Source organism: Styela clava, chromosome 12, assembly GCF_964204865.1.
Source record: "Styela clava chromosome 12, kaStyClav1.hap1.2, whole genome shotgun sequence".
Taxonomy (NCBI): domain Eukaryota; kingdom Metazoa; phylum Chordata; class Ascidiacea; order Stolidobranchia; family Styelidae; genus Styela; species Styela clava.
Genome location: NC_135261.1, coordinates 18476069 through 18494069, shown reverse-complemented (window position 1 = coordinate 18494069; position 18001 = coordinate 18476069). Strand labels below are relative to the sequence as shown.

The 18001-nt window shown below is 36.7% G+C and overlaps 3 protein-coding genes across 3 annotated transcripts in view; 2 read left to right on the top strand and 1 right to left on the bottom strand.

Annotated features, from left to right (window-relative positions):
- Nucleotides 1–1040: 1040 nt before the first annotated feature.
- Nucleotides 1041–1658, bottom strand: LOC144430618 (general transcription factor II-I repeat domain-containing protein 2-like). Its single transcript, XM_078118628.1, has one exon. The coding sequence runs from the start codon at nt 1656–1658 to the stop codon at nt 1041–1043; it is 618 nt and encodes a 205-aa protein (XP_077974754.1).
- A 3676-nt stretch (nt 1659–5334) lies between these two features.
- LOC120329391 (lectin-like) lies at nt 5335–11843 on the top strand. Its single transcript, XM_078118640.1, has 4 exons — nt 5335–5748; nt 7377–7454; nt 7706–7880; nt 8574–11843. Exons 1-4 carry the CDS (start codon nt 5679–5681, stop codon nt 8824–8826), a joined length of 576 nt encoding a protein of 191 aa, XP_077974766.1. The 5' UTR covers nt 5335–5678; the 3' UTR covers nt 8827–11843.
- A 1935-nt stretch (nt 11844–13778) lies between these two features.
- Nucleotides 13779–18001, top strand: part of LOC120329393 (lectin-like) — a 41162-nt gene continuing 36939 nt past the window's right edge. The window contains exon 1 of the mRNA XM_078118728.1: nt 13779–13910. The gene's annotated coding sequence lies outside the window, so the exon portion shown is untranslated. The remainder of the gene's footprint in view (nt 13911–18001) is intronic.

Genomic DNA, 18001 nt, shown 5'->3' with positions numbered 1-18001 from the left:
CAACATTGGAACCCTTACCTCGGAATCATTCATTGGACTGGATAGATTGCAATTCTTATGGCTCGACAACAGCGGACTATCCGATATTACTGGTGTTTTATGAGGTACGTTACTATAAATTTAATGATATTTTGATTCGGTCTCTAGCAGTGTAGTATTTTTGATCTATTGGTATTGCTCTTTATAATGGACGACAATGACTGTCATTGATAACGTCAACTGCGCAATGGGGCACTAATCACAATGAGCGGGGGAAAAATTTATCCTTAGTTATGTTTCACCCACCTGTGCCGTGAACGTACTGAGCCCTCTTGAATTTGTATTGTATTCAGAATTTGGATTTGTATTGTATTCAGGGCTCAGTACGTTCATGATCTCACTTGCTGTTTGACTTATTGCAGTAAATTTCCAGGAAAATGCCAAAACTTTCAGTAACTTTCAGTATTTGACGGAAAATAATTTGACTACTCTTAAGGAAATTGATGTTGGACGGAGCTAGCGATTATTTGACAACATTGAAATTATACGAAAATCTTCTCAGATGTGACTGCAATATGGCTTGGTTTAAGAAATACATAGTTCAGGTAAAAAAGGTTAAGTAGGGGACAAAACAGTATCTTACAAATAAAAAAAATTTACTTTTCATTTACTCGTCAGTTTATGGTATTTTAAATTGTTTATTTCCAGGTTAGCCCCATGTGGGTTGAAGGTTTAAGTTTGCAAAAAATAAAATACACTGAAGTACATCAAGCTGTGGATCAGCTCTATTCTTTTTAATGAGAAAATGGTCTATTTCTCTTCTGAGCTTATAAAAACGAGACAGGACTTTGCCACAGCTGAGCCATCTCACGACTGTGTAGTAAAGTAGGTCACTGAAATCAGAATCAATGTCTTCAAGGAATGCCTGGAACTGGCGATGGTTAAGACTTTGACTTCGAATAAAGTTGACCACCGCTGTGACAGGTTCCAGCACACAAGAAATATCGAGATCTTTTCCACAAAGTGCTTGTTGATGTATTATGCAGTGTATAAACAGAGCTTTAGGAAGCTGAAGATCTTCCAACTGTTTGTGAATCTGCCCTACCAAACCCTTTTTCACTCCTGCCACGTTTTCCTCCATCAACTGTAACACATCGAAGTTGGTTCCACTGAAAATCATAGTCTTGTAAAGTTTTCTGCACCTCCTTGAAAATGTCTTCTCCAGTCGTTGTGCCATGCATGCTACAAACGGATGCCACCTCTTCTGTGATATTGAGCTTGGTATCAATACCGCGGATGAATATTAACAGCTGCGATGTACTTGAGACATCTGTCGACTCGTCCAGTGCTAAGGAATACGACAAAAAGTTCTTTGCTTTGTCATGGATCTGTTGCTCTACATTTGCTCCGAGTTCTTCTACTTTCCTAACAACTGAAGACGGTGATAAGCTTATACTTGTGAATAGATTGACTTTCTCAGGACACAAATAATTTACTGCTTCCAATATGCAGTCTTTAATGAAGGCCCCATCAGTAAATGGTTTTCCCCGCTCTACCAACTTTGTTACTATTTTGTAACTTGCGTGATTTACCGTTTCATTTTCCGCAAACTTCTTTGTGAATAGTTTCCTCTGAGATTCTAAACTACGTCTCATGGACTCATATTTATCACTGCGCATCTTCCCAGTATATTTAGAATACATTGAAAGATGTTTAGTCTCATAGTGACGACGAACATTATATTCCCTTTTCACGGCAACAATGCCATTACATATTAGGCATATAGCATTTTGATCATTTGATTCTATAAAGAAATATTTCTCTCCCCATTCTTTATTGAAAATACAACATTCTACATCTATCTTTCTCTGCTTTAGTGGCCATGATGACTGGTGAGGAAAAAATATATGTTATTGAGCAGTACGTGATATATTACAGTAACCTACTATTTGCGCAACGTGCACGTTAGACGTTCATTTTAGCCCGAGAAACATACACAGCAACAGTTTCGCCGAAAGCACGCGCCACGCGTGTAAGAGTGCATCCTTCGCAGAGAACGTTGCGTACCGGTAGGGAATTTTAGACTATTTTACCACAGCTATTTCTGGACTAATTTTTGATTACTGCACTTAAACTAAAACTCCTATGCAGGCAAAATGATGATTGGCTTACAAAATAAACAATGAAGTGGAAGCTCGAGGAAACATCCTTTGGAAAAAAAGTCGCAAAAACGAGGTATTGTTAACAACCACGACTGAAAATCTGTCCGAGTGACAAAAGTGTTTGAACGGTTTCGAAATGGCCTATAAGTACGTCACTTTTTGCATCTTGCTGATTGGCAAATGTTACAAAATAAACAATGAAGTGGAAGCTCGAGGAAACATCCTTTGGAAAAAAAATTGTTTTGCCATTTTTTCGTGTCGTCGCGGGCCGGATGAAAGGTCGCCGCGGGCCGAATCCGGCCCGCGGGCCGTAGTTTGGTGACCCCTGATTTAATGAAACGTTCCATCGAAAATAATGTTACGAGAAAACATTTAAGAACGCATTCAGTCCCAGTGTTCACACTAAAGGGCGCTAGTTAGTCGTGTAACGAGTTAACACTAAGTGGCGACACAGACAACAAAAGATTCGTCTGACAACGTCAATCATTGTTATGAGGTGTAAATAATTGGTGAAGTTTAAGGCTGGTGATTCAAATAAGTCACCGTATAATGGTTGTGCAGCAATGTTTTTTCACTATACTCGGCAATATTCATATTAATTTTATATCACTTTTTTTTTTCTATGGGCATCTGAACGCTTTGCCAACACTTACGGAATAGGCAGATACCGTGTTTTCCCGAAAATAAGACCCACCCTGAAAATAAGACCTAGCCTCAATTTTAAAATGATTTCAATATAAGCCTTTTCCTTAAAATAAGACCAATGCAATAACGCGATTTTTTTTTTACTTAGTCGATAGCAAGAAATCTCTCCTAGATGTTTTTGATTAATAATCGGTTCTCTATGTTTTGCAGTTATTTTGAATAAAAGCAGGTTATTTATAAGTAAATGGATATCGGTTTTTTTATTTTGTATATTTGAAAATCTCGTAATTTTCTACTTTGTAATTTTGTTTTTGATAAAATGAAAATATAAGACATTCCCGAATTTTTCGAAAGAAAATTAAAATAAGGCCCTGTCTTATTTTCGGGGGTACACGGTAGAACACGATGATTAAAATTTGGCCAACAGCACCCTCGATTATCTCTTTTTCTTATCTCCATATGAGTGAATTCGTTTATACGTATCCAGATTGACACTGCTAGTATAAACATGAATCCAGTTACATTCTTTATATATTTCTGTATATGCTGTAAAGTAATTTGAATTGAATTAGGATGTGAGTATAGATTTGGATGCGTCAAAACGTAAATTCAAATCCAGAAAATTATGTTCACATTATTTGTGACGTAATGTGATTACTCAAATGATGAGTAGCGCGACAACTCTTAATTGTTTGCGGCGCAATGCATCTCGTCTATCTACTCGTCTGGCTCGCCAGTCGATATACAGTTGTGTTAACTTGTAGACGTTTGTTTATGATTGCTGTTTTGTTGCAATGTTTAAGTTGTGCCGCTGTTCTCAATAAACGGAGTTCAGTTGTATACGAGTTTCTATTCTGAGCAGATAGCAATTAAGAAACGAACCATGGTGTCAGAAGTGGTTCTATTCTAAATATCTACAATATGAATGTAAGAGAGAAAAAAATTATTTTGCAAAAAATAGCCGTATAAAGATAAATAATAGAATGCATTGTTATTTTTCGATATATCCTCCACTGCACGCCTCGATCTCATTGTTACTTGAAAGTAGTAAAACCTGTAGTAAACAAGTAGTGATACTGACGATTTGACTATTGCAGTGTGTTGAACCAAACCCCCCCTTTCAAACGAGCGAATGACAATTTAGATACAAACAAGTCTCTAGTTATGGGTCTGTGTTAGAGCTAAGATCTGAAGCCCGAGCCCGACCCGGAATTTGGGCCGAGTCGGGCCTGAAATGTCAATCATTACGTTCGGGTCGGGTCGGGTTTCTCTACCACGGCCCTTTTTTTTATGAAGCGTTTCGGCCGTGTTTTGGCCACGAGAGACCGTGGTCTGCAAAAAAACAGAAGTTGCCTCATCAACACGATACATACTGTACTAAACTCTTGCAATGAGAATTCAATGAACTCCTAAAGAAAATGTGAAATTTCGGGCTTGCTTTGGGCTAATCCCTGCATATCCAGTTAATTAGTCGGGCTCAGGTCGGGTCTGGTTTAATACCCACGGGCCTGGGTCAGGCCGGAATTTTCGGGCCCGATCTTACCACTAGTCCTAGTTCTCGAAGTTAAGAAAACATAGCTGGGTATTTACTAAGATATAGGACGTCATATAAAGTCTGCTGTTTACGCTAAAAACACTAGTTAGGTGCCATTTGGAAGGAATGTTGATGAAAATGGGGAAAAAATTTTTGATAACTTTTATTTTTCGTCGTTCAATGTGCATTGCGTGGTTATAGTTAACCATGGTTCAGTTAGAATGCTCTTCTTGCAACTTAAACGCCATTTTCTTGTGCAAAGATAAACCGTGACACTTGCGACTTCTATCCATCATGACAGTCTACTCTATTCAATACTGATAAACTTCATCTAAATCCCATTAAAGCCATCGAAATCCAAGACCCCGACAACCATCTTTCTTGTTATCACGTGGTCTCTCGTTCAAAAGAAGCAATGACCAATTATTACTAGATCAAACTTATAGTGAGCATAAATAATGATTGCCAAGACTGTGTGGTCAGCACTGGTTCAAACATGTAAACAAGCCTCGAAGTTTCAGCTTTAAAGATAAATATTGAATGCTGACGTATTTAGACTGTGTAATTAACATTTAGAAACATGCAATTACCAGTCTTGGACCCTCTTATGACCATACGTCAAGGTCGACGAATAATATTCACCAAAGGGTGTTGATGTTTATTGCTTAGCAATCATCTGGGTAGCAAATGAACCGACAAAAAATGTAGTATGGCCAAAACATACAGGAAAGAAAAGACGTGCGGCTCGCAGTACGTTTGGCAATCTTTCATAATGGTTTATTTCACGCATTATAACGGAACCACACAAACACCCACGTTCAACACGAAGTCGAATGTTATCACAACATTCTCTCTATATACGTATATATGACGCACGATGAAGTAACAAATAATAATTCATAATGTGACTAAATTGCATTACCTACAATGCTGACAAAGAAGAATGACAGAAGAGCGTTCAGATTACAGAAATAGTGTTGTGAAACTATGGACAGTGCTTTTGGGAATTCTGAATTTTTGTGTCCGAATAAAATTAACTTTAATATTTTAAGCAAAAGCCTATTTTTAGTAATTTCTGATAAACTTAAAATGAAATCGTTTAGCTGTAGCCAACCACAATCGCACAGTGTCTCATATTGCTATTTGCAACATTCTAAATTGGGAAACGTACCAGCTATTAAAATATGACACGCGTACAATGGAATTATATGCATTTACAGTTCAGTATTAAATTCAAATTGAAAAGTCTGCCTCTATAGCCTACTCTATATTCATGTTTGATTGACGTCATACTTGGGGATTATATCTTTAGAGTTACTAAATAATTGATTGGACATTCCACATCTTTCAACTGCCAAATGAAGTGCAGTTTGAGAATATTTTCTATTTTCATCTGGTTCTTGCCTGTTGCTCAGTCAACAACGCAACGTGAGTAGAATACGTACAATTGGATTTGTTACGCATATATATATTTATATTTGTATATCATTTTATTCATCTAACTATTGCCAACACGAAATATTAAGAACAATTCTTGCTGATGATCGAATGTTTCAAAAAAGTTTTCAACATATGCAATTTCAAGCAGAAGGCAGCCTTTGTGTTATGATTGAAAACTATATTTAGGCTATTATTTATTCTAATTTCTCCATTATAAATTGTTAACAATTTAGCGTGATATTTCTTAGATTTCGTATAGTAATTGACAGAATGACATGTTAAAACTGATGGTGCCCCAGAAGTATTCTTAATAGGACATTTTCCCTCTAGGATACTTTTCTTTACTTTGCCTTACTTAATTCCCACATTGGTACGAATACTTCTGGATCAACGTATTCGCACCAATGTGGGGATTAAGTAAGGCAACATGTCCTTATACGAATACTACGGAAACACCAAACTGCACTTTGGTGTGTTGATGGACAGATCTGAAGCCGAGATGCGTAACCTGTAATGGAAATGCCAGCGCTTTTTTAGTGTCGAACGGAGTTGACACTAGTGAATACGGATATGAAATTGAAGTTACATTTTCGTGCAGTATTATACTCTTAGTTTCTTTGAGGTAATTTTCAACTCTAATGAACACTATTCATGGGACAATAATTCCAGACCACAAGCAGTGTCCCTATCGTGAAAGAATGAATATGTTTTTGTATTTTTTTTTTCATTGGCCTTAACCTTATAATTCCATTTCGTATGAATAGGGTAATGCGCATTCCGAATCGAATCGAATAGTAAATTATTCGAATCTGTTCAGACAAAAATTCGAATCGTCGTCATCTTGTTTTTTCGAGGACGTGGTGAATCCATCAATTTTTATTGGACACATATTTTTAAATTGCGATTCTGACATTTGTCTCTTTTTCTTAGTGAGTTATTGATGAAATCTGTTTTTTATTGTGTGTGAACTGTAGGTGGTGAAGGATTCTAAGTTTTCACATACACATACAGTCACATACAATTAAATATTTTCCAAATATTCGATTCGATTCCAAAAAATTTTGATGCCTGTCCTTCATTTTATGATCCAATATCAAATTTATCACGAAGAAATTACATATTGCATATAACAATTTGGGATTTCGATTTTTACACAGAATAACTAACATAAATGAAGATAAAATCTTCTACAAAATTTCGACCTTTACAACTGGCATATGTAATAAAAATTTGTATTAAATATCATGTACATCAGGACTCAGACAAAATTTGAAAAAATAAAGTAAAAAAGTAGTTTTCGAGCAACTTCTTCCAACTTTGAGTTTGGAATCGATTGCTCCATTAGTTGTGAAGAAACCCATTTTTTACAACGAAACGATTAGGTTAAACTTTGTTTCGAATATTTCTTTAATTTTGGTAGGATTTTAAAAAAATTACAATGAGAAAAGAGAAGGGGAATTAAGAGAAAAACAACAAACTGGAAATCAAGATATTGATTTCTATTAAATTTCTACTCACCATACAGAATTATTTTATTTTTGGCATCGTTGAAATTTATTTTTTATTCCGGGTTTTTTATGTTTGCGTTAATAACACGGGTATTTCTATTCATTCAGATGGAGAATTATGTGTGACTAAATGGAAGAACGGTCATTTTGTAACCGAAGGTTCTTGTCAAAGTCCATCTACCAATGGTAAAATATAAAATAGAACGCTGTCGCAAAAATAGCTAATTTAATTCCAGTTTTACAAGAGCAAATACTGGAAAAATGAATTCAAGATGTTTACCTTCCAAGTATCTGCGATAATTACTAGCAGGACATTCTTGTTCAATGCTTAGCATAATAACAACTTCAAATATTTATAAAAATTCAAAATGGTGATGTTATTTTTTAGAAAAAACAGATTCACTTGCTGAACTCACATGTTCGTGTTTCTCTAACAGATATCGTCAAACAACTAAAACAAAGAGTATACAAAAATACTTGGTATGTGGCAACCAATAATTTTTCCTATAAACTGTTCCACGATAAGGTGTCGTATGAAACTGCCCAATACGAATGTCAGAAAAGGGGTGCCAACCTCGCTGCCGCTGGTATCCGTGATCCTGCAGTGCGCAGGTAATGGTTTAAAATATCTACCAAATTTATTTTTTTGTACAAATAGTACTATAGGTAGTCTATATGCTAGTGATTTGTTGTATAATATTGGCGTGCAAAACATTTAGTTTAGTAGATTAGGCAATTCCATAGGTAGGAGATTTCATATTTTAGTTTAACCTTCATTGAACGATTTCATGTTGGACGTAGTAGTCTATGTGTGAAAAGTAATAATAGCTTTGTATTTCAAAGTGTAATTGTTTACAACATCTTGAACAGTTTCACTTCTCTGTTTGGGTTTTGAGTAGGGGCGTGTCGAACATTTATGCTGGATAAATGAATTATAGATGCAATTATACATGGGAATGAATAACTTGAAGATTAAGTAAGAATGAAATGTTTGTACTATTTTTATTCAAACCATCAAACTAAGTAACAAACTCCATGGTGTGCTGCCCCGACGGATGTCTATGTCTATGCCCCGCTCTAGACACGCCTCTGGAGCTAAGTGAGGGCTCCAATGAAAATATCTGTGTCCCCTGGCTGGTAAAAAGTATTCTTGAATTTAAACGTTAATGATCTTAAATGCTTTCAAGTTAAATTACTAACCCCAACCTGAAAATATATATAGAGCACACCATACGCACGTTATAGTTGGTGAAATCACGGAATGAGACTGTACAATTTTCTCAAAACAAAATTTGTTTTAAACAGTGAATTAATGCCACTTATTAAAGAAGCGGCATTCGACACTTGGATTGGCTTGGATGACATTCAACAAGAAGGAAAGTTTGTTTGGAAAGACGGCGTCACTTCAACTAGGGAAAAAACTTATTGGTTTGTCAATCAACCGGATAATCAGGGCGGCATTGAAGATTGCGCGCATTTTCGACCACATTACGATTGGATGCTGAATGACGAACCTTGCTCAAAACACCTTAAATTTTTCTGCGAAAGAAGAAATTAATTGTTTAGTCTTCAACCAACCACAACTGTGTATGTCCACGTATTTACTTCCAATAAACTGAATATGGACATGGTGGTAATTTCCACAATCGACATATATTCGCAAGTTAGTTCGCAAGAATCTAGGAAGCTGTAATAACACATATAATTGAACAGATAAGTGAGACACCAATTCTTCAAAATTTCACGACCCCCAAATGTATTATTCTTTACATTCGATCTTCGTTTACTGTCGTATTAGAACCAGTAAGCGAATCTCAAAGTCAACTGTTCACACTTAATCGTTAAGTAATATAGGTGTATATGCATTTAATTTGTATATCGAATATTAAATTTGATTTATGGGTAAAATCAAAAAATGTTGTTAAACAATTTTGATCATTTTTTCTGTGCTTCCCATGGATAATTCTTACTCCCCAAATTTTGCTGAAAAATTAGAAGCTTTCGGTCAACGAACGTTGTAGGTTTACGTTAAGATATTTGTGGAATGATTTTCAAAATATGATGGTCGTGAATATTTTACCAAACACTAGGAATTTTGCGGCATGATGTCTTTCTGTAAAAAATCAGACCAAACCAGATTGATAGGTCTGTAGAGATTTCAAGCATACGCATGTGCTAACTAGAACGGGATCAATTTTTTATATGGTTATGTTCACAACCATTCTCAAACTACAAACATTACTACGTAAGATATAGAAATTATCCAACTGTGGTGCAAACGAGTCATTTATGACTTAAAATTAAATACCCAACAGGGTGGAACACCTGTCGTCATAGTTAAACGCGTCCAAAGATCATTGCAGTTTTAAAATTAGATAATGAATAAATATGGTGAATGTTCCCTCATGAATTCTTTCTCGTAATTCTTGTTTGTATTTTGCTTCACGTTGTTATGAAGAAATTGCTTTCCTCATTAACTACTGGACCCATTGCTTCCAAATTTTCGCCAGACGGCTATTACTTCATTTATTTTGAAATTTTCTGTGAGCTTTATGTGATTCGTTTTGCACTTCGAAATTGTGTGTGATGACATCTTCAAAATTAGGAAAAATTAATCTGTAGCGATTCTGCGACGTCTCTCGTGCCACTCCCATGCTACGGGAAAGTCGAAAATATTTTGACCGTACAGTAGAATAGGTACGGTAAGTTACTATATAGCAGGGGTGGCCAACACGTCGATCGCGATCGACCGGTCGATCGCCACGTCTCAAGTAGTCGATCGCGTCTGATGTTGAGTGAATTTTATTGAAATACCGCCGAAAATTTTCTCGAACCAGTTGTGTTGTTTACAACAAGAAGATCACAGTATTTTACATGCGCAAGATACAATATGCACATACAGTATTTAAGTCTGGGCAACCCGGTAAAGCATATATATTATTACATATCAAACGCTAGTTTTTTCCTCTGCCTATGTTCAAAAATGAAGTGCCGAATATCGCGTGTCTAGACTGACAAACGATCCAACAATAAGTTATTGTCTCACTCCAAGAGTAGTGTGATAAATTTCATTCGCAATGGTAGCAGTGGCACCAAAATGCCCAACTTGTTCTAATTCTAAGCAAGCGAAGAATCGCGTTCTGAGAAAATTGTAAATTAGATACTGAAGTTTGAGCAGTCATGTAACATCCATGATTTAAGAATATTTATTTTTCGGTATTCAGATAATACATGAATACTTGGCAAGGTCTCTTGAGGAATTTTTAATACTTACGACTAAAAATTAGGCAGGCCATATATCTGAATTGTATGATTTGAATAAATCTTAAATAAATGATGAAACATTCACTCCGGGTACAATTGAAAAATCAAATTAACAACTTTAATGGAATAAAAATTTTGTGTAGATTTCATTACAAAAAATGCGCCCACAAAGCCGAGTTTATTGGTAATGGTGAAATTTTTCGTATGTGTGTGTGCAGTTATCTGCGTATTCAATATCCATTCGTTTTCGTGCAAGCTATTTTTCGAAGATTTTAGTCGATCGCGATAGGCATGAGACGTTTTTAATAGTAATAAAGTTACGGTGAAATGCCATTCAAACGTTTCATGACTGACGCTTCATAACAGTATTACAAGTATAAATCGACAGTCGTGTGACATTTAAATGACATTTCATTTCACTATTCGCAGAATTTTTATAGCCGAGTTTTCATTAGTGCATGAATGGTCAATGAAATGATTAATCAGACGATTCAGACATCAATATGGTCCCGGTTGAAATAAATTTCGGCTTATTTTCTTCCTCAAGTATCATCTTACCTCTTATAACTGTTTGTAGGTATGAGAACTATTTTTATATGTTTAAATGCCATCGAAATTCATGACCCAGACAACAATAATTTTTTTATCACGTGGACTCTCGTTTAAATAAAGCAATAGCCAATGATCAATAGATCAAGCTTATGGAGGGCATAAGTAATGATGGCACAGACTGTGTGTTCAGCCCTGGTTCAAACATGTAAACAAGCCTCGAAGATTCACCTCTGAAGAGAAATATTGAAATGCTGACATATTTGGACTTTTTGACTCCTAAATGTGTATTTAACAATTTGGGAACGTGCAATTAGCAGTATTGGACCCTCTTATGACCATGTGTCAAGTTCGACGAATAATATTCACCTTCCGGGACTCAAAGGGTGTTGATGATATTTACTGCTTAGCGATCAGCAAATGAGAGTAGCAAATGAACCGACAAGAAACTTCTGTACACCCGAAGTATCTGAACTAATAGGGCCGACACCGGGGCGTAGTATGTTTTAACGTGTTAGGGTTAGGCTATAATTTTATTCCAATTTTCCTTATTTTAGTTCTATTACGAGGTCGGAGATTAGCCTAGTGATTCCCGTAGTATTAGAACCTAAAATTATGGCCTAACCCTAACCTGGTACACATACTACATCCCGGTGTCCGCCGTCTTGGTTCACATACTTCAGGAGTACCGAAAATTTAGCGTGGCCAAAACACACAGGGAAAGACGTGCGGTACGTTTGGCAAACGTTTATAAATGGTTTATTTTTCACGCATTATAACGGAACCGCACAAACACCCGCATTTAATACGAAGGCGAATTTTGTAACAACATTCTCTGTATATATTATACGTATATATGACGCACGATGAAGCAACAAATAATAATTCATAATGTAACTAAAAGGCATTACTTACGATCCTGACAAAGAAGAATGACAGAAAAAATTTCAGATTACAGAAATAGTGTTGTAACACTATGGGCAGTGCTTTTGGGAATACTAAATTCTTGTGTCCGAATAAAATTAACTTTATTATTTTAGGCAAAAACATATTTTTAGTGATTTATGAGAAACTTAAACTTAAATCGTTTATCTCAAAATACAATCTGTAGTCGGCCACAATTGCGCAGTGTTTCATATTGCTATTTGCAACATTCTTCCAACCAATACTTCTGGAGCGCCATATTCGCACTAATGTGGGGATTAAGTAAGGCATAGTGGAGCAAAGTATCCTAAGGCAACATGCCATGGTACGAATACTACGTGAGCACCAAACTGATAATTACGGCACTTTGGTATGTTGATGGTCAGGTCTGAAGCCCAGATGCATAACCTGTAATGTCAATGCCGGTGCTTTTTTAGTGTCGAAGCGATGTGACACTAGTGGATACGGATATGAAATTGAAGTTGCATTTTCGTGCAATATTATACTCTTATTATCTATATATCTACATTATAGTTTATTTGAGGCATTTCTCAACTCTAATGAACACTATTCATGGGAAAATAATTCCAGACCACAAGCTTCTCTTAGTGTCCCTATCGTGAAAGAATGAATATGTTTTTATATATTTTTTTCATTGGCCTTAACCTTATAATTCCATTTCGTGCGAATAGGTTGATCGCACACATCATTGTTCACGACACTAATGACAAAACTGCGCATTTCGAATCGAATGGTAAATGATTCGGTTCAGACAAACATTTCAAATAGTCGTCATCTTGTTTTTTCGAGGACGGGGTGAATCCATCAATTTTTTTATTGAAGCCATATTTTTAAAATGTAATTCTGACATTTTTCTCTTTTTCCTTATAGTGAGTTATTGATGGAACATGTTTTTTATTGTGTGTAAACACTCAGCGAAATGCAAGACTGATGGATACTAAGTTTTCATTATGTTATGTTCCTTGAGGACCCATCAGAATACAAAAAGTCACATACAATTAAAAATTTTCCAAATATTCGATTCGATTTAAAAAAAAATTTGGTTCGATTCTGAAATCATCAGGTATTTGAAAATGACCGGCTTACGTAAAGACATAGAAAAATATTATTGATAGCTGGTATTGCAATCGATGCCGATCTATCATTTTATGATCCAATATCAAATTTAGCTCGAAGAAGTTACATATTGCATGTAACAATTTGGAATTTTGATTTTTACACAAAATAACAAACATAAAAGGAGATGAAATATCGACCTATACAACTGGCCAGTGAATAAAAATGTGTATTGAATATCATGCCCATTAGGACTCCATTGGGAATTTGAAAAAATAAATAAAAAAAAAGTAAATGGTTTATTTCATGCATTATAAAGAAACCACACAATTACCCACATTTAACACGATGGCAAATGTTGTCACAACATTCTCTGTATATACGAATATATGTCGCCCGATAAAGAAACAAATAATTTATATGTCACTAAATTGCATTACCTACAATGCAAACAAAGAAGAATGGCCGAAGAGAAGTCAGATTACAGATATAGTGTTGTGAAACTATGGACAATGCTTTGGGGAATACCAAATTATTGTGTCCGAATAAAATTAACATTCTAAACTGGGAATCGTACCAGCTATTAAAAGATGACACGCGTATAATGGAATTGTATGCATTTACATTTCAGTATTAAACTCAAATTAAAGAGGCTGCCTCTATAATCTATTCTATATGCATGTTTGATTGTATTTGTGGATTATATCTTTAGAGTAACTAAATAATTGATTGAACATTCCACAGCTTTCAACTGCCAAATGAAGTGCAGTTTGAAAATATTTTCAATTTTCATTTGGTTCTTGCCTGCTGCTCAGTCAACAACGCAACGTGAGTAGAATACGTACAGTCTAATTTGTTACATATATATACGAGTATATTTATATGTGTATATCATTTTATTTATCGAACTATTGCAAACACGAAATATCAAGAACAATTCTTGCTGATGGAAAAATGTTCCAAAATAATTTTCGGTTTTCATCATGTGCCATTTCAAGCAGAAGGCAGCCTTTGTATCACGGTTGGAAAATATATTTGAGACTAATATTTATTCTAATCCTTCCATTCTCAATTGTTAACAACTCAACGTGATTTTTCTTAGACAGAGCAACCACAGATATTCCGCTTTCCCTGACTGTTAGCGGTTGTAATATAGCGAAGTAATATGATATTGCAGCCTGCGATACTGGCAGAAGAGGGTAACGAACCGGTAATGTAACAACTAAAGTATTGTTGAAGTAAGAAAGCGCTCTCACCAGTGGCGGCGCGTCAATAGGGCCAACCGGGGCAATGCCCCGGTTGTTTTTTCGGTATAATAAAAAATATTCGAAAAATACCTCAATATCGGTTGCACAGACTGTCTACACTAGCCATATTCTCCCGACACGGTTCATTTTTCGCTCGCAAAGCCTTCGCCGAACGTCGACGGGGCGACGCCGATTTTGCCCCGGTTGCTCATTGTATATCGTATTCTCTCTTTTATCTTCCACTCGCCGCGTTTGTCTCGTTTGTTTTCTGTTTCTTTTACTAAATCATCGGGGCCGATCGGGGCTAGCCCCGAAATTATGACGACACAATGCCGACGTTTCTTACAACAACGTGTTGACATATTCACGCATTCCTTCTCGTTTGTTGGTTGCTTGAAGAGTTGATAGTTTCCTCGCCTTCGTTTTTGTCGCTTGTTTCGCTATTTGAATCAGTTAGAGACCCTTAGTCCATTTGCTTTCAATTTTCCACATTCCTTTTGAGCTCCTCACTTCTTTCCGGCTTCGCATTTCTTAGCCTTAGACCTCATAATGAATAAGGTTGATGCACTACTTCGCACTCCGTTTTCGCAGCTGCCGCTGGAACAAAAATTAGAGGTACAACGTCTTGGGTCTTATCAACCAAAAAATTGTTCACTGGAACAATTCCATGACGGAGGAAAGCGTCGGCGTACATTCTGCGCAGAAACTTGGTATAAAAAACACGAATGGTTGTGTTACAGCGAGGACAAAAATGCACTTTTTTGTTTTTATTGCCTACTTTTTGCTACCGCCCGTGACTCACGTTGGTGTAAATTTGTTTTTAGAGATCTTAAACATCTTTCCGACCGTGCCAGGGATCATCAATCTTCTATGGAGCATCTGGACAATGCGGTAAAATACCGAACATTCGGAAATGTTAATATTGCAGCACAGTTGGATGAAGGACGCGCGGTTTCTATTCGTCGGCACAACCAAAACGTCGAGAAAAACCGCCATGTTCTCGGTCGATTGATGTTTTGAAGTTCATTGGTTGTCACGAGCTGTCCCTCCGTGAGCACGATGAACGGGCTGGCTCTTCTAATAGAGGGGTATTTTTGGATATGGTGGAATACACCGCATCCCTAGATACAGTATTGAGAGATCATCTTGATGCCGCAACTGTTTCGAAAGGGACATCTAAGGATATCCAAAATGATTTGCACGACTCAATGTATAAAATTTATTTACAACATTTGGCGCTGGAAATTGAGAATTGCCAGTTCCTTTCGATTCAGTCTGACGAGACAACTGACATCACGTGCGTTTCCCAACTGGCTGTGATTTTTCGGTTTGTGAAAGATGGTAAACCTACCGAGAGATTTCACAGCTTTGTACCAATCGTTGATCGCACGGCTTGAGGGATATCGGCTGTACTGAAAGAAGTGTTACAGCCTTACAACGCGAAGTCAAAATTGATAGCTCAAACTTATGACGGCGCGGCAGTCATGAGTGGGTCGAAACATGGTGTTCAAGTTTATATAAAAGAAGATTTTCCTCATGCGCATTTTTTAGATTGTTATGCACACCAATTTAACCTCGTTATTATTAAAATATGTGTCTTGATACCCCTCTCGTCCGTATATTTTTTGCAAACGTTTCGGGGTTTTCTTCATTTTTTTTCCGTTTCGCCGAAGCGCTTTGACCTCCTTCGCCAGATATGTAGCCGCCGTCTCCCAGCTTGTGCACCAACACGTTGGAACTTCCAATCACGCGTGGTGCAGGGCGTGTCCGAAATTAGGTCTGAGCTCATTGAGTGTTTCAATGGCATTCAGAGCTCTCCGGTTTGGGACGAACGCTCTGTGAGGGAGGCGGCAGGTCTAAAGCGTCTGCTAGAAGAGTTTTCATTTTTTCTCGCTTTTTTCTCCACAATATTCTATCACGTGGATGTATTATACGGCGCATTGCAGTCAAGGCTAATGGATGAAGCGTCTGTGCAGTCGTGTATTTCAGACTTCTGCGATGCTGTATCTCGTATCCGGGAAACAATAAAATACGACGACACATGGAGTGCTTCTTTACGCCGCGGGCAAACAACGAAGCGTTTGATTCAGATTCAGATATTTATTTTCGTCATGCAAAAAACAATGCGCGATATGAAAAATGAATAAATAATATAATGTAACAAAATGTCAAATGGATATCGGCTTGTTGCAGTTGCCGCGGAGTCGCGAAAAGACTCATAGAGTCATCTAGTCAGCGACACCTTGTAGCTGAAATTAAGCAGCAATTATAAGAAACGGGACACTCAATATTACACATTAACTTAATAAATTAACACGATCATACAAAAAGACAAAAAAAATAAATAGAACTCAATATTACACATTGGCTTAATTGGACACAATCATTCGAATAATGAAAAACAACAAAAAAAAACCTGAGTAACTACGGGATGCCACAATCCCTGTGGAATGATTAACAAACATGAAATAGGCTATAATCATACAAGAAAGAGAGCGGCAAAACATGCGAAATAAACCACGGAATGCCACAATGACTTTGGAATAAAAAATGATTACTTTTAAATAAAACACAAGACAGATAAAAAACATCAACAAATCGAAAATACACCACGGAATGTCATGACGGACGCAACAGCGACATCTATAAAATGGTTATGCCTCGTTGAGTACGGAGCACAGCGAAATAGCGTTATGACCCAGCGTTCAGTCTACACCAAGATGGCGTACCCAGCAACGGGAGTTTGCTGCTAGGGTTGAATTTGTGGCTATTTTCTGTTAAAGCGATTGCTAGTAAATTATTGGCTCTACAGATTAGTGCAGAATGAATTATGAGATCTGCATACTTCGTGTCGATTGCACTGGGCTGAAACTAGTAAGGAAATACCAGGACACAATACATGTATGCAGACAGAAGAAAATGGCAAGTTTCAAAAAGATGGATGGATATTCTGTAATTCTGACGCATTCATGCGTGACCAACGGTTACCAGGCGACGAAAACTGCAGGTATACGCGCTAACCGGGACTACAGGTTTGTTACATTATTTTTGTCTACTGCATGACGTACCGGTGCAAGATACCTATATGTTGTATCGCTTTTGGATGCAGGAACAAAGCGAATATCAATAAGGATATTTCAGGATAGGAAGGAAGGGCGACAAAGGTGTGCAGCGTGTCGCAGAAATAACAGCGATGGAACGAATACTAAATGAGTATTCAACTATATAGACTAACATGTGTAAATAGTTTGCAGGGTAACTTACTATGACCATATCAATGCGCAACGTTTTTAAATATTCATTTAATGGCATATTTTTGTTTTGTTCTCTCTGTGTGTATACTGTTTTAACAATGCTGGCCTCGTCAATATATCAATTATAGGCTACAGAATTGTTCACATGTGATCAGTGTTTTTCTTGATAATTGTTTTTATGAGTGTCCGCACACCGAGTTTACCGTCATGGTTTTGCGTTTGTTTGTATTTTAAACCACTTATCACCTTTTCCGCAATGCCCCATCTAGCGATCAGTGTAGTTTTTCATGGCTTGGTTCTTCTTAAAGCTTTCATGAGTATGACTATCTTTGCCAATTTATTACATTCCACTCCCCACAATATCTTTGCATGAGATTATATTGGTTTTGCTTGCTCTCCAGAATTCTCCATCTTTAAT